Raw genomic sequence first — 18,278 nt, 5'->3', positions numbered from 1 at the left:
TTTCCCCCCACCACCAAACCACGCCCTCTGAATCCCCTTGACCGTGGGCCCACCTCCCTTGTATTGGCTGGGTACAGGTTGGTGATGCCCCGGCCCTTCTATGCTTGCTCCACTGTCTTCTGTGTTTGTCTCCCACGCCGTATCTGCCGTAGCAGATTAGCTTTGTTTTGGTCTGCTGCATGTTTTGTCTTATTTCTTCATGCGTTTCCTGCTACATTTATCATTTTCCTTTGGTTTGGCTTTTCTTTCCTTCACGTGATTCCTGCTGCTAACACTTCCTGCCGTTCCTTTTTTCTTTTCATCGTGCTTCTTCATATCAGTTTTCACGCCTATCCTTTTATACAAAAGAATTTGGGCCTTTGTGGGCCAAATAATGTTGACTGGATCAAAAGGATCTTGGACCCAATTTATCTTCATCTGTTGAAGCCATTCTGCCAGAAAACTATATTCTGCGACAGATCTATATTTTGTGGCAGATTTGTATTCTGCTGCATATTTGCGTTTTGCTGTAGATTGTTTTCACTTGCACTTATTTCTTTGGACCTTTCTTGCTCTTTGGTCTTCTTGGTGGGTCTTTGGGCCTTGCTTTTCATTGGGCTTTCTTCCTCATGGGCCTTTAGGTATGGATTTGCAAAATTGGGCATCAACAACTATCACATAAAAAATTTTGGAAGAGAAAAAATAGCGCTAACATATACACTTGTGGCATATCCCCCCGATACACAATTTACAACTAATCTATATATATATATATAAAACCGAAGCCTCTATTGGCACCACAATTTTCCACGTCAGCACAATATTTAAAAAATAAAAAATAAAAATAAAAACATTATAACACCTCAAAACCCTAGCAACCTTACCCTCAAAACCCTAGCAACCTTACCCCTCTCTCAAGTTAAGAAATATAAAGCCACAGTTTCTGCAAACTCTCTCTCTCTCCAAACGTAAATATCAAATTCAACCCATTTAATTTCTCTTTATATTTTTGAGGCTTCTATAGAGTTATAGTGAGTTATGCTGATTTTGTTTTGTGTGTGTGTGTGTATAGATGGTCATAATACTCCGGTATTCCAAGAAAAATTTGTGTTTTCGTTAATTGAAGGCCTTAGAGAGATAAGTGTTGCAGTTTGGAACAGCAATACAAAAGACGATTTCATTGGCAGCGGAAAGTAATTACTTTGTCTCATATTTTTGTTTTTTGAATTGATTTTGTGTGCTTTTTAGACCCTTTTGGATCAATTTTGTTAATTGGGTGTTTTTTTTTTTTTTGATAGGGTCCAATTGGGGAAAGTTCTTTCAAAGGGTTACGACGACCGCACTTGGTATCTGTATACTAATAGTGGGGTTTATCTCTTTAATTTTATTATATTGTGTTTCTTAAGCTATAGACAGATTTTCTTTGTTTCTTATTTTCAATAATAAATCATTTTATTGCAATACCGGTAATTATTTGAGAAATCCAATATATTCATATCTCTATAGAATAGAGAATAGTAGAAGCCAATTTTATTACAACTACTTAAATTGAGTTGACTTAATTCCATACAATTACAAAGTATAGCATGAAAGATAATGGAATTAATTTTTGTAATTTTTATTTTCTTTCCATGTTTTGAATTTCCATGTTTTTATTGTTGATGAGAAATTAAGGCTCAATTGCACAATATGTGTAAATTCTTCAGAATGCTACTTTAAATAGTAAGTCAATGTGTCTCTTACATTTGGGTATTAGTTTAGAATTATTTTCAAATGATTGTACCAATAAAAGTGAATGTGTATAAATTTTGTTTAACTATCCCGTGCATCGCACGGGTTAGCGACTAGTACTCATTTATTACCATGCGTAAATAAATTTAAATTATATTACATATCATTAATTTTAAAAAATGCAAATGAGCTGAATTATAATATAATTAAAAATAGTTTAACCAACAGACTTTTATTTCAAATGGAAGGTTTGCAATCAAAAAAATGTCTAGAGTTGAAATACTTCATCCCCAAATTTTGAATTATCAATATATATATAATGACGGGTTTGGCTTACCTCAATACTTTTTTAATTGAATGTGTCCTTTTATTTTAAATACACAATAGCAAGTGGTAGTGGGTTTTAATCTTCACATTTTATTTAGTTAATGAGTGATGTGTCAATTTCCCATTAAAACAAAATGAGATTCCAGTTAAAAAAGTATTAAAAGTAAGCCAAACTCTATAATGACATCTCAAATTGTGCAGCCTCAAAAGCTTATTTAATTTTATTGCATTTATAAAGATTACTATTTATCATCTAGTCAAAATATGAATATGTTTCTTTAGTATGTAAACAAGATTCAATATAATAGAAATAGATTTTACTAGTTAAACTAACCCACGTAAATTTCCTTTGTTACTTATTCAAAATAATAATTATCAAATTTAATTACTCAATATAAATGTAGAACTCACCTATTAAGAGAGGTTTGCTGCATGCATTGGTAACCAGAGGTAGCATCTACTAAGTCCTAACTAACAAAAAATAACTTCAAGCACCCACAAAGAATCGAATTCTACTAATACACTCTCTATTCCTTATCTTACATTAACCGGTATTAGATTTGGATAGAAAGTGTATGTGGTAGGCTCTATAATAATAATGATTACCATGAAGCAAAAAAAAAAAAATTATCATCAAATGCAAGGCGGGCTCAATACAAATTGAGGCCTAAGACAACATTTTTTCATGGTTTTAAAAACCGAACTAGACATCAAACCGTTTTTTTGATTTCCGGTTCAACCTCGATTTTGACCGGTTTTCCGATTTTGACCGATTGTTGACCGATTTTGGGGGTTTTAACCGGACCGAACTGGCTCTCGATTCCCAGTTGAACCGATCGGACTGGCCGATCCAGTCCGGTTTTTAAAACTATGCATTTTTTAAGTGGACATTTGTTACATTTAAAGTCCATTATAAATATTTTTATTAATTAAACTCTATTCTTCTTTCTAAGATGTAGAATTACTAATTATGTTTTTGTGTCTAGGTTTTGCTAGCATATATTTTTTGAATTAATAAAATAATTTACTTAATTTTTTGGTGACAATTAATTTTAGGTAGAATTTCATCAATTTAAAAAAATAATAAAAATAAAAACTTCCTTTTGAGAAAATAATTATAACAAGTATTATTAGTAAACTTAAGTAAGAAATTTATTCAAAAAATAATTTAGTATTTTTATGTAACCAGGAAATGTTTTTAACCTATTTAAATTTCATTATGATCATTTTATTATGTTGTATCATTTCGTTATCTTACAAAATCCTTTTTAATTTATTTGTCTTCTTTTTAATTCCTAGCAGCAACTTCATTTTTATTATTTTTTCTTCTTTTTAATTCCTAGTAACAACTTCATCAAGGCATCGTTTAAGATTCACTTCATTTTTCTATTTTCTCTCATTTTTTCGTAAGATTTTCTTATTTAGATTGATCTTTTCTAGTAGGTATTTATGGTGAAAAAAAAATATTTGCAAACACACACACACACACACACACATATATATATATATATATATTCCAGCTTGAAGGAATCTCCCATCATCCCACTAAAAAGAGGTCATCCAAATGTAGTTTTAATTACATAACTTTTTTTTTTATGGGTCACATGTTTAATTTAAATAATGCATATGGTTAGTATTCTTAGAGCATTATACACACTAAACCCGTAAAAATGAGCTCCATCCAAGTATGGAAACCTAAAAAAATTTTGCAACCTGCTACAATAAGTATGGGTATATACAACCTACTGTAGCAGGGATGGATAAATAAAATATTATTTTTTCTTTCCTCTCTCTTCTCTTTCTTCTCAATCTTTGACTCACTCTCTCCTCTCTCTCTTCTTCTTTTCTTTTTCAATCACTCTCACTCTGTCTTTGATCCCTATCTTTTCTCTCCTCTATTCTTTTTTCATCTCTCTCTCTTGATTTGGATGTTTTTTTTCTTCTTGGTTGTGGGTTATGGGTTGAGTGGGGCTATGTTGGAGACGTGGGCTGTGGGTCAGATGGGGCTATGGTGGAGACAAGATCTGTGGGTTTCTGGAGGTCATGGGTGATGCAATGGTGGCAGCGTGGGGATTGTGGGTCGGATGGGCTGTGGGTTTTGGTGGATCTTGGTGGGCGTGGGATGGGTTGTGGGTTGGTGTTTAGGTGGCCGAATCAGTGTTGGTATGGTGATTGGGTGGCCGAATTAGTGGTTTTGGTGTTTAGGTGGTCGGTCAGTGGTGGTTTGGTGTTTGGGTGGTGGTTGTGCTTGGTGATTGGTTTTTTTTTTTTTTTTTCCTTCTTCTTCTTCTATTTTGTTGGTGGTTTTTGCCTTGGTGGGGTGTGTGTGATGGTGGGGTGGTGGTGGTTGCTACCTTGCTGGGGTGAATGGTGGTGGTTGCTACCTTGCTGGGAATGTGTGGTGGTGAAGTGGTGGTTGTGATTGGTTTGCTTGGGAGATCAAGACAGACCGGAGAAATAAAGACAAAGAAAGAGAGGAATGGAAGACATATAATTTATACATACATATAAATATATATATATATATATATATATATATATATATATTTGTATGGTTTATATTATTTTAATGAGTTGGGTGTAAAAATATAAACTAGGTGGTGCGGACACCACACGATGACACATCTGTGGAGATTATCTTTATCATTTATGTTATCTTTATTTGGGTTTATCTTTAGTATTGGATCAGTATTTGAGATTGTTAGGATTATCGTACTAGTATTTGAGATTGTTTAGGATTTGTTTAGAAGAGTTTATCTTTATCATTATGATTCCTGGAAGCTTATATAAAGCTTCAGACGGTTCCTTTTGTAGTTTACAGATTATTATTATTATTGAGATTATTTTCATTGAATTGTTTGGTGGTGATTCCAAACACCTTAGGTGGGAAGCCTAAGGTTTTACGGTAGGACTAATCTAGGTGGGAAGCCTAGGTTGTCCTGCATCAACTTGGTATCAGAGCCCAAACCCGATCTCTCCTCTCAACAACCAAAAACACGACTGACATCCCACACCCACACTCACCATCAACAAACAAATCAACTTCCAGACATGCCATTACTCAAATACTTACCCCACGAGATTTGCAAACCAAAGCAACCCAAGTCCCTGCCTCACGAGATCTGCAAACCAGCCCCGGCAATCCGTATATACCCTGCAGCCCCACATGAGTTTTTCATTCCCAAGCCAATAGAGAAGCCAGCAACGCCTCCCAAACCGTTGACCACCATCCGTGCCCGCCTCTGATCACAGAACCCAAAAAAAAAAAAAAAAAAAAAAAAAAAAAAATTTCAGATTCACAACTTCACTCCCACCAGACCAGAGACAGAGATAGAAGAGAGTTGAAAGCCCACCATCAAAGCCGCTGATCCCACCAATAGAATGATGCCGTCGCACAACCCGCCGCCGATACGCAGTCACTTCGCTTCCACCATACCGCTTCTCGAGTTCTGAGATCTGACTCACCAGCTCCGATCACCACCTTCAAGTGCCGCTGACAGTCATCGCCGACGAGCCCAGCCATCTCTTCGCCGTCGACCCCAAAGATGCTTCGTGCTTTGCTCCACCACTTCTTCTCTTTTAGTTTCCCTTTGTTTCTCTAGTTTCGGTGTTTAGTTTTTGGACTTGGCAGATTACACGTTAACTTTATATTCTAGTTCTTTCTTTATTGTATTATTATATTAAAAAAAAAAAAAAACCTCAGGTCAGATTAAGCAGAAGCTTCAGGAAGGTCAGTGCACTCCACGTGAAGACCAACAAGTGAGGCCCAATTTCCCCATTGACTAGTAGCGTGACCCACTGTCCAGTGAGGCCCAGATTGCTAAGTCAGCCCAACCAAGGTGTGGGCTTTCCAAACTTAATGGATTGAAATGCATTTTCAGATTTAATATCAATATGTCTACTATGTGCCTCAATTTTATATCAGTCACATGCTACTGCCTTTGTCCTTTGTTTTGCTTAAACTTCCACATGACTTTGTTATTTTAGCTGCTGGTTTATTTTCTTTCAGCATTTTATTTTAGCCAAAAAAAAAAAAAAAAAAAAAAATAAAAAAAAAAAAAAAAAAAAAAAAATCCTTTAAAGTAATTACTTCTCAGTATTAGTGGTTGAACTAGCCTAATCACATTGTCATAATTAGGTCCTTTTAATTTAATTCTTGTTGAAGCTAGTACTGCTTGAATGCAACAACCTGTGGAATTCATGACTTCTCTTCTCATATAATTTAACTTGAGTATTATCCTTACTATTCACTTGCTAGAATTAGTTTGTTGATCTCTTTGCATGCATTTGCGTAGTGGTCGTCTAGTAACTAGTTCTGAAGAACAGTCTCATTCCAAATCAGAGTCTAGTTCTGAACCCCAGTCTAGTCCACAATCCCACCTAAACATGGATCCTCCTCTCCAAGATGAATTAAGACAAGCCATTGCAGAGCTTACTGCCCGTCTAGGCCACTTAGAGGCTAGGTATGACGAGGAAAATGCACATAATGGAAGAAATAATAATAGGCATGGCCCTCACCCTAGGCAAGACCATAGAGACAATGAAGACAACTCCGCTAAGCATATCAAAGTAGAGGCCCCTACCTTCGATGGTGTTAGGAACCCTCAGGTCTACAATGATTGGGTGCGAGAGATGGATCATTTTTTTGAGTGGTATGAACTGTCTGAGGATAGAAAGGTTAGGTTTGCCAAAATGAAACTTGTAGGAAGAGCAAAACTCCATTGGGATAGTGTTGTCAACCACCTCCGTAAGACCCGCCAACCACCCATAACTCTTTGGGAAGAAATGAAGGCCAAGCTCAATGAAAAGTACTTCCCAGTCTCTCATCAAGGCAACTTGTTGGATCAATGGCATGATTTGAGACAAGACAATAGGTCTGCTACTGAGTATGTAGAACAATTTGAAGAGTACAGGATACGTAGCAATGCAACTGAGGATGAGCCAATTACCTTGAGTAGATTTAGGAAAGGTCTCAATTATGATCTTCAAAGAGAATTGGTGGCTCGACAAATCTCAACTCTTGATGATGCTTATACCTTAGTGCAAGATTTAGAGCTGATCCCTAGGCCCCAAGGTGGAAGGAGATTTGACAATCGCATGTTGCCTCGCAACAATTTTGAAGGTCCCCAAGGTAGATACCTCCAAGGTACCCAAAATAGGCCTTATCTCAACAACAGACCCTTACACATAGAAGAAAATCCTCAGGGTAGATACCAACAAGGTCCTCAAACTAGACCCAATCCCAACAATAGGCCCTTACGCCCAGAAGACAAAGGGAAGAGTGTGGTTAGAGAGACATTTAGGCCAAATTCTAGAATCCAGTGCTTTAAGTGTCAAGGCTTTGGTCATATGGCTGCCCAATGTCCTAATAAGACTTTGTTGATTGAAGAATTGGATGGAGAGGAAGAGGTAGAAGAAGTAGTCTATGAGCCTAACATTGAAGACATTGTAGAAATAGGAGAGGATGATCCCACCCAATTAGCTTGCATTAGAGCCCTACCATCTTTTGATAACCTCAACAAAGGTAGTCTTGATACTCCTATAATGAGTGTTGTTAGGTGTGCTCTAGCACAGTCCGAAGAAAGTGATGATTGGAAAAGAAATACTATCTTCCAAACCTTTGTCAAGTGTGGAACCACAAATTGCAAGGTTATCATTGACAGTGGAAGTTGCATTAATGCAGTTTCTTCTAAACTTGTCTCCCTCCTAGGTTTGAAGTTAGTTGCCCATCCTAAGCCCTATAAGGTTTCTTGGGTAGATGATTCATCTATCACCATCAAGGATAGGTGTCTTGTTCCTATTCATATCCTCTCATACAAGGCTCAGATTTCATGTGATGTGATTCCGATGGATGTAGGACACATAATTTTGGGACGACCATGGCTCTATGATTTAGATGTCACTCTTTATGGTCGCTCGAACTCTTGTTCCTTCATGCACAATGGACAAAGGATTAAGCTTAACCCAGTCAAAACTAAGTTTGTTAGTGCAAGTAAGGCTAGAGAAGAGCCCAAAAAGCAAAGTATGAACCTCATTAGTCCAAAAGAACTTGAAAGAGCTGTCAATCAAGACTCCATCATCTTTGCTTTGGTTGTTAAGGAAATTGCACTAGACAACTTTGAAGAACCAAGAAAAGAAGTACGGTCAGTGCTTCAAGAGTTCCAAGATGTTTTCCCTAAGGAGCTCCCAAATCAATTGCCTCCTATGCGTGATATTCAACACGCCATAGATCTTGTCCCGGGAGCAGCACTCCCAAATTTGCCCCACTATAGAATGAGCCCTCCTCAACATGATGAGATGGTTAGACAAGTGGATGAGCTCTTGCACAAAGGATTTGTCCGTGAAAGCTTAAGCCCATGTGCAGTCCCTGCACTCTTGACCCCAAAGAAAGATGGATCCTGGAGAATATGCGTGGATAGTCGCGCAATCAATAAGATAACTGTGAAGTATCGTTTTCCTATCCCTAGGTTAGATGATATGTTTGATATGATGTCAGGAGCCACAATCTTTTCGAAGATTGATTTGAAAAGTGGATACCACCAGATTAGGATTCGCCCAGGTGATGAATGGAAGACTGCTTTTAAGACAAAGGATGGTCTATATGAGTGGCTTGTGATGCCTTTTGGGTTATCAAATGCTCCTAGTACTTTTATGAGAATGATGACACAAGTACTAAGGCCTTTCATGGGCAAATTTGTGGTAGTGTACTTTGATGACATCCTCATTTATAGTAACTCAAAAGAGCAACATTTGGACCATCTTAAACAAGTTTGTTCCACTTTGAGGAGAGAAAACTTGTATGCCAACCTAAAGAAATGCTCTTTCTTCACAGATAGTGTCATTTTCTTAGGTTTTGTGGTTTCATCTAAAGGAGTTTCTGCTGACCCACAAAAGGTCAAAGCCATAGTGGATTGGCCCGAACCCAAGAACATTCATGAGGTTCGCAGTTTTCATGGGCTTGCAACTTTCTATCGCCGCTTCATACGTGGATTTAGTACAATCATGACACCAATCACTGATTGTATGAAGCAAGGCGAATTCCAATGGTCCAATGCTGCTGGTAAAGCATTTCAAGAAATCAAGAAGAAGATGACAGAAGCACCGGTGATGCGCCTACCAGACTTTGATAAGGTCTTTGAAGTGGAATGTGATGCGTCTGGTGTAGGCATAAGAGGAGTTCTTAGCCAAGATTGTCACCCTATAGCTTACTTTAGTGAGAAATTAAATGAGGCTAAGAAGAAGTATTCAACATATGACAAAGAACTCTATGCTGTGGTACAAGCTTTAAGATATTGGAGCCATTATTTGACACCCCATGAGTTTGTCATTTATTCGGATCATGATGCTCTCCGCCACATCAATTCCCAAAAGAAATTAAATGCTCGACATGTCCCTTGGGTTGAGTTTTTGCAAAGATTCTCTTTTGTTTTGAGACATAAATCTGGTGTTGAGAATAAGGTAGCTGATGCTTTGAGTCGCCGAGTCACCTTACTTTCTGTGATGAGCACAAAAGTCATAGGGTTTGAGAAGTTGCAAGAAGAGTATGAATCTTGCCCAGATTTTGGAGAAGTGTACACTACACTTAAGACTGAGCATCTTCAGGTTGTTGATGATTTTATCCTCCGAGATGGCTACTTGTTTAAAGCCAATAAGCTTTGTATCCCCCGCACATCAGTTAGAGACTTTTTGGTTTGGGAAGTACACGCGGGAGGACTTTCAGGACATTTTGGACGTGATAAGACAATTGAAGAGGTAGAGAGGCAGTTCTATTGGCCAAGCCTTAAGAGGGATGTTGCCAAAATAATTGGTCAATGTCGTCAATGTCAACTGGCTAAGCATTGCAAGCAAAATACTGGCCTTTACACTCCTTTACCAGTTCCATACCGTCCTTGGGAGGATATCAGCATGGACTTTATACTAGGTCTTCCTCGTACCCTTAGGAAGTTTGATTCCATCCTTGTAGTGGTAGACCGGTTCTCTAAGATGGCTCACTTTCTTCCATGCTCTAAGACGTCTGATGCATCCAAGGTAGCCAAGATTTTCTTTGATGAGATTGTTAAGTTGTATGGGTTGCCTAAATCAATTGTGTCAGATAGGGATGTTAAATTCATGAGCTATTTTTGGAAGACCCTTTGGCACATGATGGGAACAAAGTTGAAATTCTCCACAGCATACCATCCTCAAACTGATGGTCAAACTGAGGTTGTCAATAGGAGTCTAGGAAATCTTTTAAGGTGTCTCATAGGTGAGAATGGTAAGACTTGGGAATCTATACTCCCTATAGCCCAATTTGCTTACAATAACTCAATCAATAGGTCCATAGGTATGAGCCCATTTGAAGTTGTTCATGGTTATACACCTAGGAGACCTTTAGACCTTCTCCCAATGTCCTCACATGATAGGGTTTCTGTGTCTGCAGTAGAGTTTGCTAGTCACATGCATGAGCTGCATAAAGAGATCAACAAACGAATTCATGCTAGTAATCTTAAGTACAAGACTCAGGCTGATTTACATCGACGTCAGTTAGACTTTGATGTAGGAGATTATGTTATGATTCGTATCAGGCCTGAGCGGTATCCTTCAGGAACCGTTAAGAAACTGCAGGCCCGCAGTGCTGGCCCATTCAAGGTATTAAAGAAACTTGGACCTAATGCTTATGTGATTGATATACCTTCAGATTATGGTATTAGTTCTACTTTTAATATTGCTGATTTACTTGCTTTTAAAGGTCCAGCAGTTATTCCCTATGACCCTTTTGATGATCCTCTCTCTTCTTCTTTGGCTAACCCTATCCCTAGCCCTACACCATCTTGTTTCCAAAAGGCACATAAAGATATTATTGATGTTATTTTGGATGAGCAGTCTCTTTTCACTAGGGATGGAACAGTTCAGCGCTTCTTGGTTCGCTGGCGAGGACGGCCTGATTCTGACTGTACATGGATCACCAGAGAGGAGTTGCAGCAGCTTGATCCTGCTCTTTTGGAGGCTTACTTGGATACACTTGCTACCACCTCATCTCTACCTCCTATCACTCGCACATATGAGCGTCGACGGAGGCGCCATGCTGATCCAGTGAGCTTGTGGCTTGATGGAGTTTGTTCTGATGTCACTTGATCCTTATGAGCTTTACTCGACGGGGTCGAGTTTCTCCCACCCCAGGGGAGTTGGTGCGGACACCACACGATGACACATCTGTGGAGATTATCTTTATCATTTATGTTATCTTTATTTGGGTTTATCTTTAGTATTGGATCAGTATTTGAGATTGTTAGGATTATCGTACTAGTATTTGAGATTGTTTAGGATTTGTTTAGAAGAGTTTATCTTTATCATTATGATTCCTGGAAGCTTATATAAAGCTTCAGACGGTTCCTTTTGTAGTTTACAGATTATTATTATTATTGAGATTATTTTCATTGAATTGTTTGGTGGTGATTCCAAACACCTTAGGTGGGAAGCCTAAGGTTTTACGGTAGGACTAATCTAGGTGGGAAGCCTAGGTTGTCCTGCATCACTAGGATATTGGAGGAGTTGTAAAATAATATGGTAAAATAAATAAAGTAGGTTTTAAGGATGCAAAATAGAACTTTTTTGCATTCCCGGATGCTAATGCTCTTATAAAGAGTCATAAAGATCTCCCTATAGAGTAATGTGTATTCCTTGGCTGACTAACATTATTTTATTTAATTGTTATCATATTACATTTCAAGAACCTGGATAGAAAACACAAAAAAAAAAAAAAAAAAAAAAAAAAAAAACCCTACTGCGGGACAGATCTGCAATGCAAACACACACACAGTATAAGGGAAACAGCAAAAAACACAAAAACATTACACCCTACAGGGCCTACACTACCCTCCCTTTATAAAGGAAGAAGAAATACTCTGCCTGCTTCATAAAATCCTATCACAAATAAAATTAGGGTCATTTTGCATAAAGAGAATTTGAAACCCAAGTTCTGACATGAAACACCTCACATTCCTTTGAATCCGCCAGTGTGATACATATAGACAACCCAAGCTGATTTGCATAAAGAGGATTTGAAACCACTCTTCTGCAAGTTACTGACATCCCATTGAAATACTCTATTCACAAATATTTCAAGAGCACTTTTTTTTTTTTTTAATATATGTAATTGGAAATTTTTATTTCAAGCGTCCTTTTTTAGAAATAAATGAAAATTTTTATTTCCACTTCAAGAGCACTTTTACTCAAATATAAAATAGAAAGCAACAATATGCCTGAAGGGCAAGGCTAGCTCACCTCATGACATGAAATATAGGAAGGTTCTATGAAATACAAATCCTGATTAAATGTCTTATATAAACCCATGCTGAGAGTAAATACAGGTACTACAATGTAAAATTGGTTAAATTATTTAGTCCATTACATGAGAGGGGGTAATACTGCAGAACACTGTTCACCAAGCATTCGAAGTAATGGCTCAGTGAAATTCTACTGGCGACAAAGCTTAAAGATTTGCATCCTGTGTATGCATTTTAATTAAAAATTATATTAGAAAGAGAGCTAGTTAGATAAAAATTATATTTAAATATTTAACCACATAAAAGTTAAATCTATTTCTTACATGATGATACAATTAATCAATCAAACACCTGAAATAATTTTGGACGTCTCTATATAACAATTGTATTCTATCACCTATGTTTAGCATTCATAGTTTCAGAAGAGGGGACTGGTTCAGTGACCTTGACAATGAAACATGAAACAGTGGTAGGTGATATAACATAAAACATAGAAATGAAAGAATACTGAATTTACAATTCAAAAATATCCCAAATATGAGTGATCCATTAAAGCTAAAAAGCATAAAACACCTCTAACTTTCACAAAGAGAATAAATAATAACAAGCCAATAATTTATATAGATATATAAATCATATTTATTATATTTAAATGCTAAGAGCCTTGAAGATAAGCTGGTTGGCACCTCCTACTATTTCCAACAGAGACATCTAAGGTTCAAACCTCCCTCCCCAATTATTGAATCATCAAAAAATATTTATTATATTCAAATGCAAAAAATCAAAACAATGAGGACCAAGACCTAGATGAAATTTCCTTTACTGGGAGACCAAAGACAACCTATAGATTAGACAAGAACCAGTTTATGATGAAAACAAATATGGGGTTCAGTTCAGACTTGAGATTTAAGATTGCAGAAACATAATTATACAAAATAATAACAATAAAAGTAACTCTTCAATTTTTTTCTTTTTTTTTGTATTTTAAAAAAAGAAAAAAGAGGAGCATGTAGGTTTGGGGATATGAAGGATGTGAACTCAAAGGTACAGAATGAGACCCCAAAGACCATTCTGGCCCTATCTATCACAGGCACTTGTATCACTCCTACCATCTTTGTGCAATCTTGGATTTTAGCTTTCACTATGTCATTCATATCAATCTGGTGAAACTTGAGGGATAGATTGCTGCCAAATCATAAATTGCCTTCCAAGATGGATGATGATGACCCTAAAATATAAAAATGAATGACAATAGATATTATGCTAAAGACACTCAACTTTGTTGTAAAATCTGTTTAAGCTATAAAAATGGCTAAGGGAATAAATGAGCACCTGATTCTTTATCATGGTAAAAAAAAGGGTGCATGCCAAACCCTGGTATAATCATACTTGCGTAGAATGGAAAGATTGTTTCCTTTTAGATGTCGGTGGCTCTCTGAACAAAAAACCAACAAAATCAAGTATTTTTCTACTTTCTTTTGAAATTGCAAGATCATCTCCACATGAGGCTAAACCGTTAAATAGGCTTATTCCTTCCACAAACACCTTCCTCATTTTCAAACTCCCTTTTTAATTCCTGAATTTGTGCCATCACCTTCTCACACCTATCTTCAGAATCTGCTGCTAAGTTGGCAACCTCATAAAAGGCTTTGCACATTTTATCATAGCGCTGTGCTTCAGGCTTCACAAACCAGTTGTCATAACTTATCCGAACTTTATTGTGGCTCCTTATGACAGTTTTACTCCATCTTTTTAAGATGTACTTGTCTGGTATTCGATAAACCTCCCTATGAATGAACACCATAATTTGATGTCTGCACAATATCCCCCTAAACTCAAACAACCGGCAGTTACAGTTAACTTCATTGGTATCCTCGTTAACATAAACACTAAAAATTGCAGGTCGATGACTTTCTCCAAGTGATACATCTTCACGTAGTTCATATTCTGAAAAGACTGTACCCTTCTTGCATGAAAACAAATTACAACAAATGTTCCCAATTAACTCTTGTTGGAACTCTTTAAATTTTGCAATTGTGTAAGCACTTTGAAATTGCTTCTCCATTTCATAATGAGTGATACATGGAATGCACAAGTTAAAAGAATTGAAATCTTCATTATTTTCATTTGCCACTTTTTTGGCTATAGCAAGCTCATACTGGTCTAAAAATTGTTTCAAAGTAGTCTTCAAATTGATATACCCATCAAAGAATGCATGCATGCTTTCACCCTGCTTTGTAGTTGACATTCCTGCCCAAAACATATCTTTCACAAATGCAGGCACCCAACGATGACGCTCATCATACAACCCAAGTAACCATTCATTACTTTCAAGTTTATATTTTTCAACGAACTTCCCCCAACTGTCTTCAAACTCTCCTTTTGTTAAGGAATCATACACAGCATTTTGCATACAAATTTTGATTGATTCATATTCTTTGTACCCTCTCAATTTTTTAGATAGCTTTTCAATGATATGCGATAAACACCATCTATGTCGTGCTTTAGGGAAAACAATTTCTATCGCTTTTTTCATGGCTTTGTCGTGATCTGTAATTATTGCACAAGGAGGGCATCCAAACATGCATTTAAGCCAAGTTTGAAATAACCATGTAAATGTCTCTGTGTCTTCATTTGAGATCAATCCACATCCTAGCAATGTAGATTGCCCATGATGGTTCACCCCAACAAAATGAGCAAATGGAATGTCATATTTGTTAACCAAGTATGTTGTGTCAAACATGACTACATCACCAAACTCTTTGAATGTTGCTCTACTCCTTGCATCTGCCCAAAATATATTCCTTAATCGACCATTTTCATTAAAATCCATTGTGTAAAAGAAGTCAGAATTATCAACTTGCATTTTCAAAAAGAAATCTTGCATTGCAGCAACATCTCCTTCCCCGAGGTGTAAACAGCTGAGTTTATTTCTGCAATCCTTTTCTACAAATGACAAATTCTCATGCCCCCCTGCCTCAACCACAAATGATTTTAAATTCTTCTTCATTCTAATATCAGCTTTATCATTCGATGCAAACCTCTTTTTTGCATGTGGTTCTAGTAGCCTGTTGCATTTGTAATATCGAGTTCTGCTTGGACTCAATCCATGGTTATGGTCAAGTACCATGGCATTCAATATCCACTTTCCATCCGGGCATAAAACCGCCCTAAGCTGAGCTTTGCAATCCGTTTTTGATTCTGATTGCAATTTAAGTGGGTTGCTAGATCTATTCCTTGGCTTTCCAGCACGATTACAAGCAATAGTCACATACCTTACCTCTCCATCATCCCCCTTTTTAGAACTTCTTTTAGCCACTGCAAAACCTTTTTCCTTTCCATATCTTGTGTAATATTTCATTATATCATCAATGGAGTTAAACATCATTCCCACCTTAGGATCCTCTATTTTGTCTTTTACGTTTCTTGTTTCTTCCGTTGCATTCTCAATATTATTTTCATTCAACTCCACACGTGAAGAACCAATTGTTTTTTCTTCTTCCATGCCTCTACAATATGATGCATAAAAATTTATCAGAATATAACGTCATTTTAATCATAAAAATTACAATTTCAACATTCAATGATGTTTCTAAGGTTCTAGATTATTTCTTGTATTCCAACAATGGGTTAGAATCTCTGATAAAATTAAATAAATGACAGGGGATCACAAACTCAAAGGAATCAAAATCTCCCGTATATCATAAGCGCGTGATATAAACCTTGTCACACAGTTGGGATATTAACAGATATGAAAGGACATGGACATTTGTAATAGTTTGCTTATTGATTGTTTTTCCAATCAAATAAGGCAACCTAATCATACCAAAAGACTATGAGGAACATGTGAAGTTTCAGAATTTATTTAGCAAAAAAGAAAAGAGAGAAAGAAGTGGCCAGATTTTAAAATAGAAATTTTGGGCATTCCTAGATGCTTACCAGCTATGATGTGAAGTAATCTTAGTGCATAAATAATGCAAGTTATGGATTTTATGAACTTGGAAAATTAGATTGGTTGATAAAGCTGAGAATTCATATCAAAATTAAATGTCGAGCCACTTGATTAATTACAATCTAAAACCTGCTGGCCGTTTTCAACAATTATGTCAATAAGCAAACTAGTACACCAAGCAATACCATGCCAAGCACATGTTTGTTAGAAAAGATAAATATACCAATACGCCAAGGGACCTCAAACCTTACAGATCCTTTCATCAAAAGCAACAAAAAAAATTGTATACAGTAGAGAAGGAATTGAAAATTGATTAAAACAGAAAACATTTGGTGGAGAAGAGCAACAATACAGCCAGCAAAAGAATTGATGGGTCAGAGAAATATTACACCAAGAAAAAGAACCAAAGACTAAAATAATAAAAATAAACAAAACAGAGCATGCTAATTACAAGCATATACATGTTTAGTAATTCCCTCCAACAACAACAAAAAATGTAAACTTTAGTGTGTATAAATAAATTTAAAGTTATACATGGAAGATGAAAGAGATAGTGAATAATAGCAGCATATTTAGAGTATATTATTATAGAGAAGAAAGTTCATAGTTAGTAATAGTACCAGAGGAGCTGTCTGTCTAAACTTTGAAGTCTGAAGAAGAAGAAGAAGAAGGAATCGCAACAGTGAGAAGTTTAGGGTCCACGGCAAGTAAAGCCTAATAGAAAAAGGCGAGGAGGGAAGCTAAATTGAATATGCAATGCCGATGCGATACAAAATCATAACTCATATCACAAAGATTTAAGAAACAGAAGAAGAAAAAGGAAACTCACCGTAACCGAGCAGAAATGGAAATGAGGAAGGTTAGGGTTTGGATTTTATTAGTTGGGTTTTGAAGTTTGAAGTCCGCAATTGAGAAATAGAAGAGTGAAGAGAAAGAGATCCGAGAGAGAGGAGAAGGAATTGTGGGTTGTACTACACACTCATAATATATTAACAATTAACAAAAGAAAAGAGAGCTCCTCTAGCTCTACAGTGTCACACTAGTGGGCTGCCTGACTGAGCTTATCCCTGGACCCTGATGCCAATTATCCTATCCCCCACTTACTCATTATCAAATAATCTGTCATTTATTGTCAAAAAATAATAATAATAATAATAATAATCTGTCATTTAAATATATATAAAAATTAATTAATTCTTTCTTTTACCACTAAAGTTTCTCTCTACTTTTATTTAAATAATATATTTTGTGTTTACTCTCTAACCACATAAACTGCTAAATAGGTGTTAAAAATTACAAATTTGGCAACTTCGATGAGAATGCTCTAACATATATACTATTTTATGTTTTGTTTGTTTCACTAAAAAATATTTGTTTTTACCGTATTTGGGGTGTTCCTTAAAATGCTTTAAAAGAAATTTATAAATGTTTGGTTCAATGTAAAATAAAATAAAAAATCCATCTCACAACCCATCCATCACGATGAGTCGATGAACAGCCCAAAAAATTCATACACAGAACCCATTATCATCCACTTTTAGTCACAATCCAACTAATCCATTTACACAAAATGAAAAATTATCTCTTAAATCAAAATCACTAGTGATGGAGGACTATATATGTGCATTAGAAGGACTTGAATGTAAGGACTAGGTTTGTGTAGGGAGGATGCAACAAAGGACTAGATATGTGAGAGGCATAGTGAGGAGCAACGTGGCTATGAGAGGTGAAGCCATGGTAGATCTGGAGAGAGAGAGAGAGAGAGAGAGAGAGAGAGAGAGAGCCAAATCGGAGAAGGGATGACTCAAAGGCATTGATGGTGATGATGACCAACAGACTAGTGGTGATAATGGCTCACTTAGACCTCTTGTGACAATGTATCTAACATCAAAACATGCTAAGATTCGAAATCGTCCTCTCATAGAGTTCACCAGACTGGTCGCCAATGATGAATGGAGTCAAATATGGGTGGTGCTGTCACTTGTGGGTGCCCTCTTTGGACTAGCTTGGGCGAGTGTAAGAGA

At 36.6% G+C, this 18,278-nt stretch overlaps 1 protein-coding gene across 3 annotated transcripts; it reads right to left on the bottom strand.

Moving 5' to 3' along the window:
- Positions 1-13,092: 13,092 nt before the first annotated feature.
- On the bottom strand, positions 13,093-17,297 carry LOC126713144 (protein FAR-RED IMPAIRED RESPONSE 1-like). 3 transcript variants are annotated; one of them, XR_007651290.1, is made up of 4 exons: positions 17,084-17,295; positions 16,875-16,968; positions 13,635-15,811; positions 13,093-13,530 (listed from the first exon to the last, which is right to left on the bottom strand). XR_007651290.1 is itself a non-coding variant. In XM_050412815.1 (3 exons), the coding sequence occupies exon 3, from the start codon at positions 15,805-15,807 to the stop codon at positions 13,819-13,821; it is 1,989 nt and encodes a 662-aa protein (XP_050268772.1). In that variant the 5' UTR covers positions 15,808-15,811; positions 16,875-16,968; positions 17,084-17,295; the 3' UTR covers positions 13,093-13,818. The 3 variants fall into 3 exon arrangements, 1 of the variants encoding a protein (XP_050268772.1); XR_007651291.1 differs by lacking the exon at positions 16,875-16,968 and having other exon boundaries at positions 17,084-17,297; XM_050412815.1 differs by having other exon boundaries at positions 13,093-15,811.
- Between the last annotated feature and the right edge of the window lie 981 nt (positions 17,298-18,278).

The sequence above is a fragment of the Quercus robur genome, chromosome 2 (genome assembly GCF_932294415.1).
Source record: "Quercus robur chromosome 2, dhQueRobu3.1, whole genome shotgun sequence".
Taxonomy (NCBI): Eukaryota; Viridiplantae; Streptophyta; class Magnoliopsida; order Fagales; family Fagaceae; genus Quercus; species Quercus robur.
Note: the sequence above shows the minus strand (reverse complement) of the source record. Positions and strands in the feature narration are given on the sequence as shown.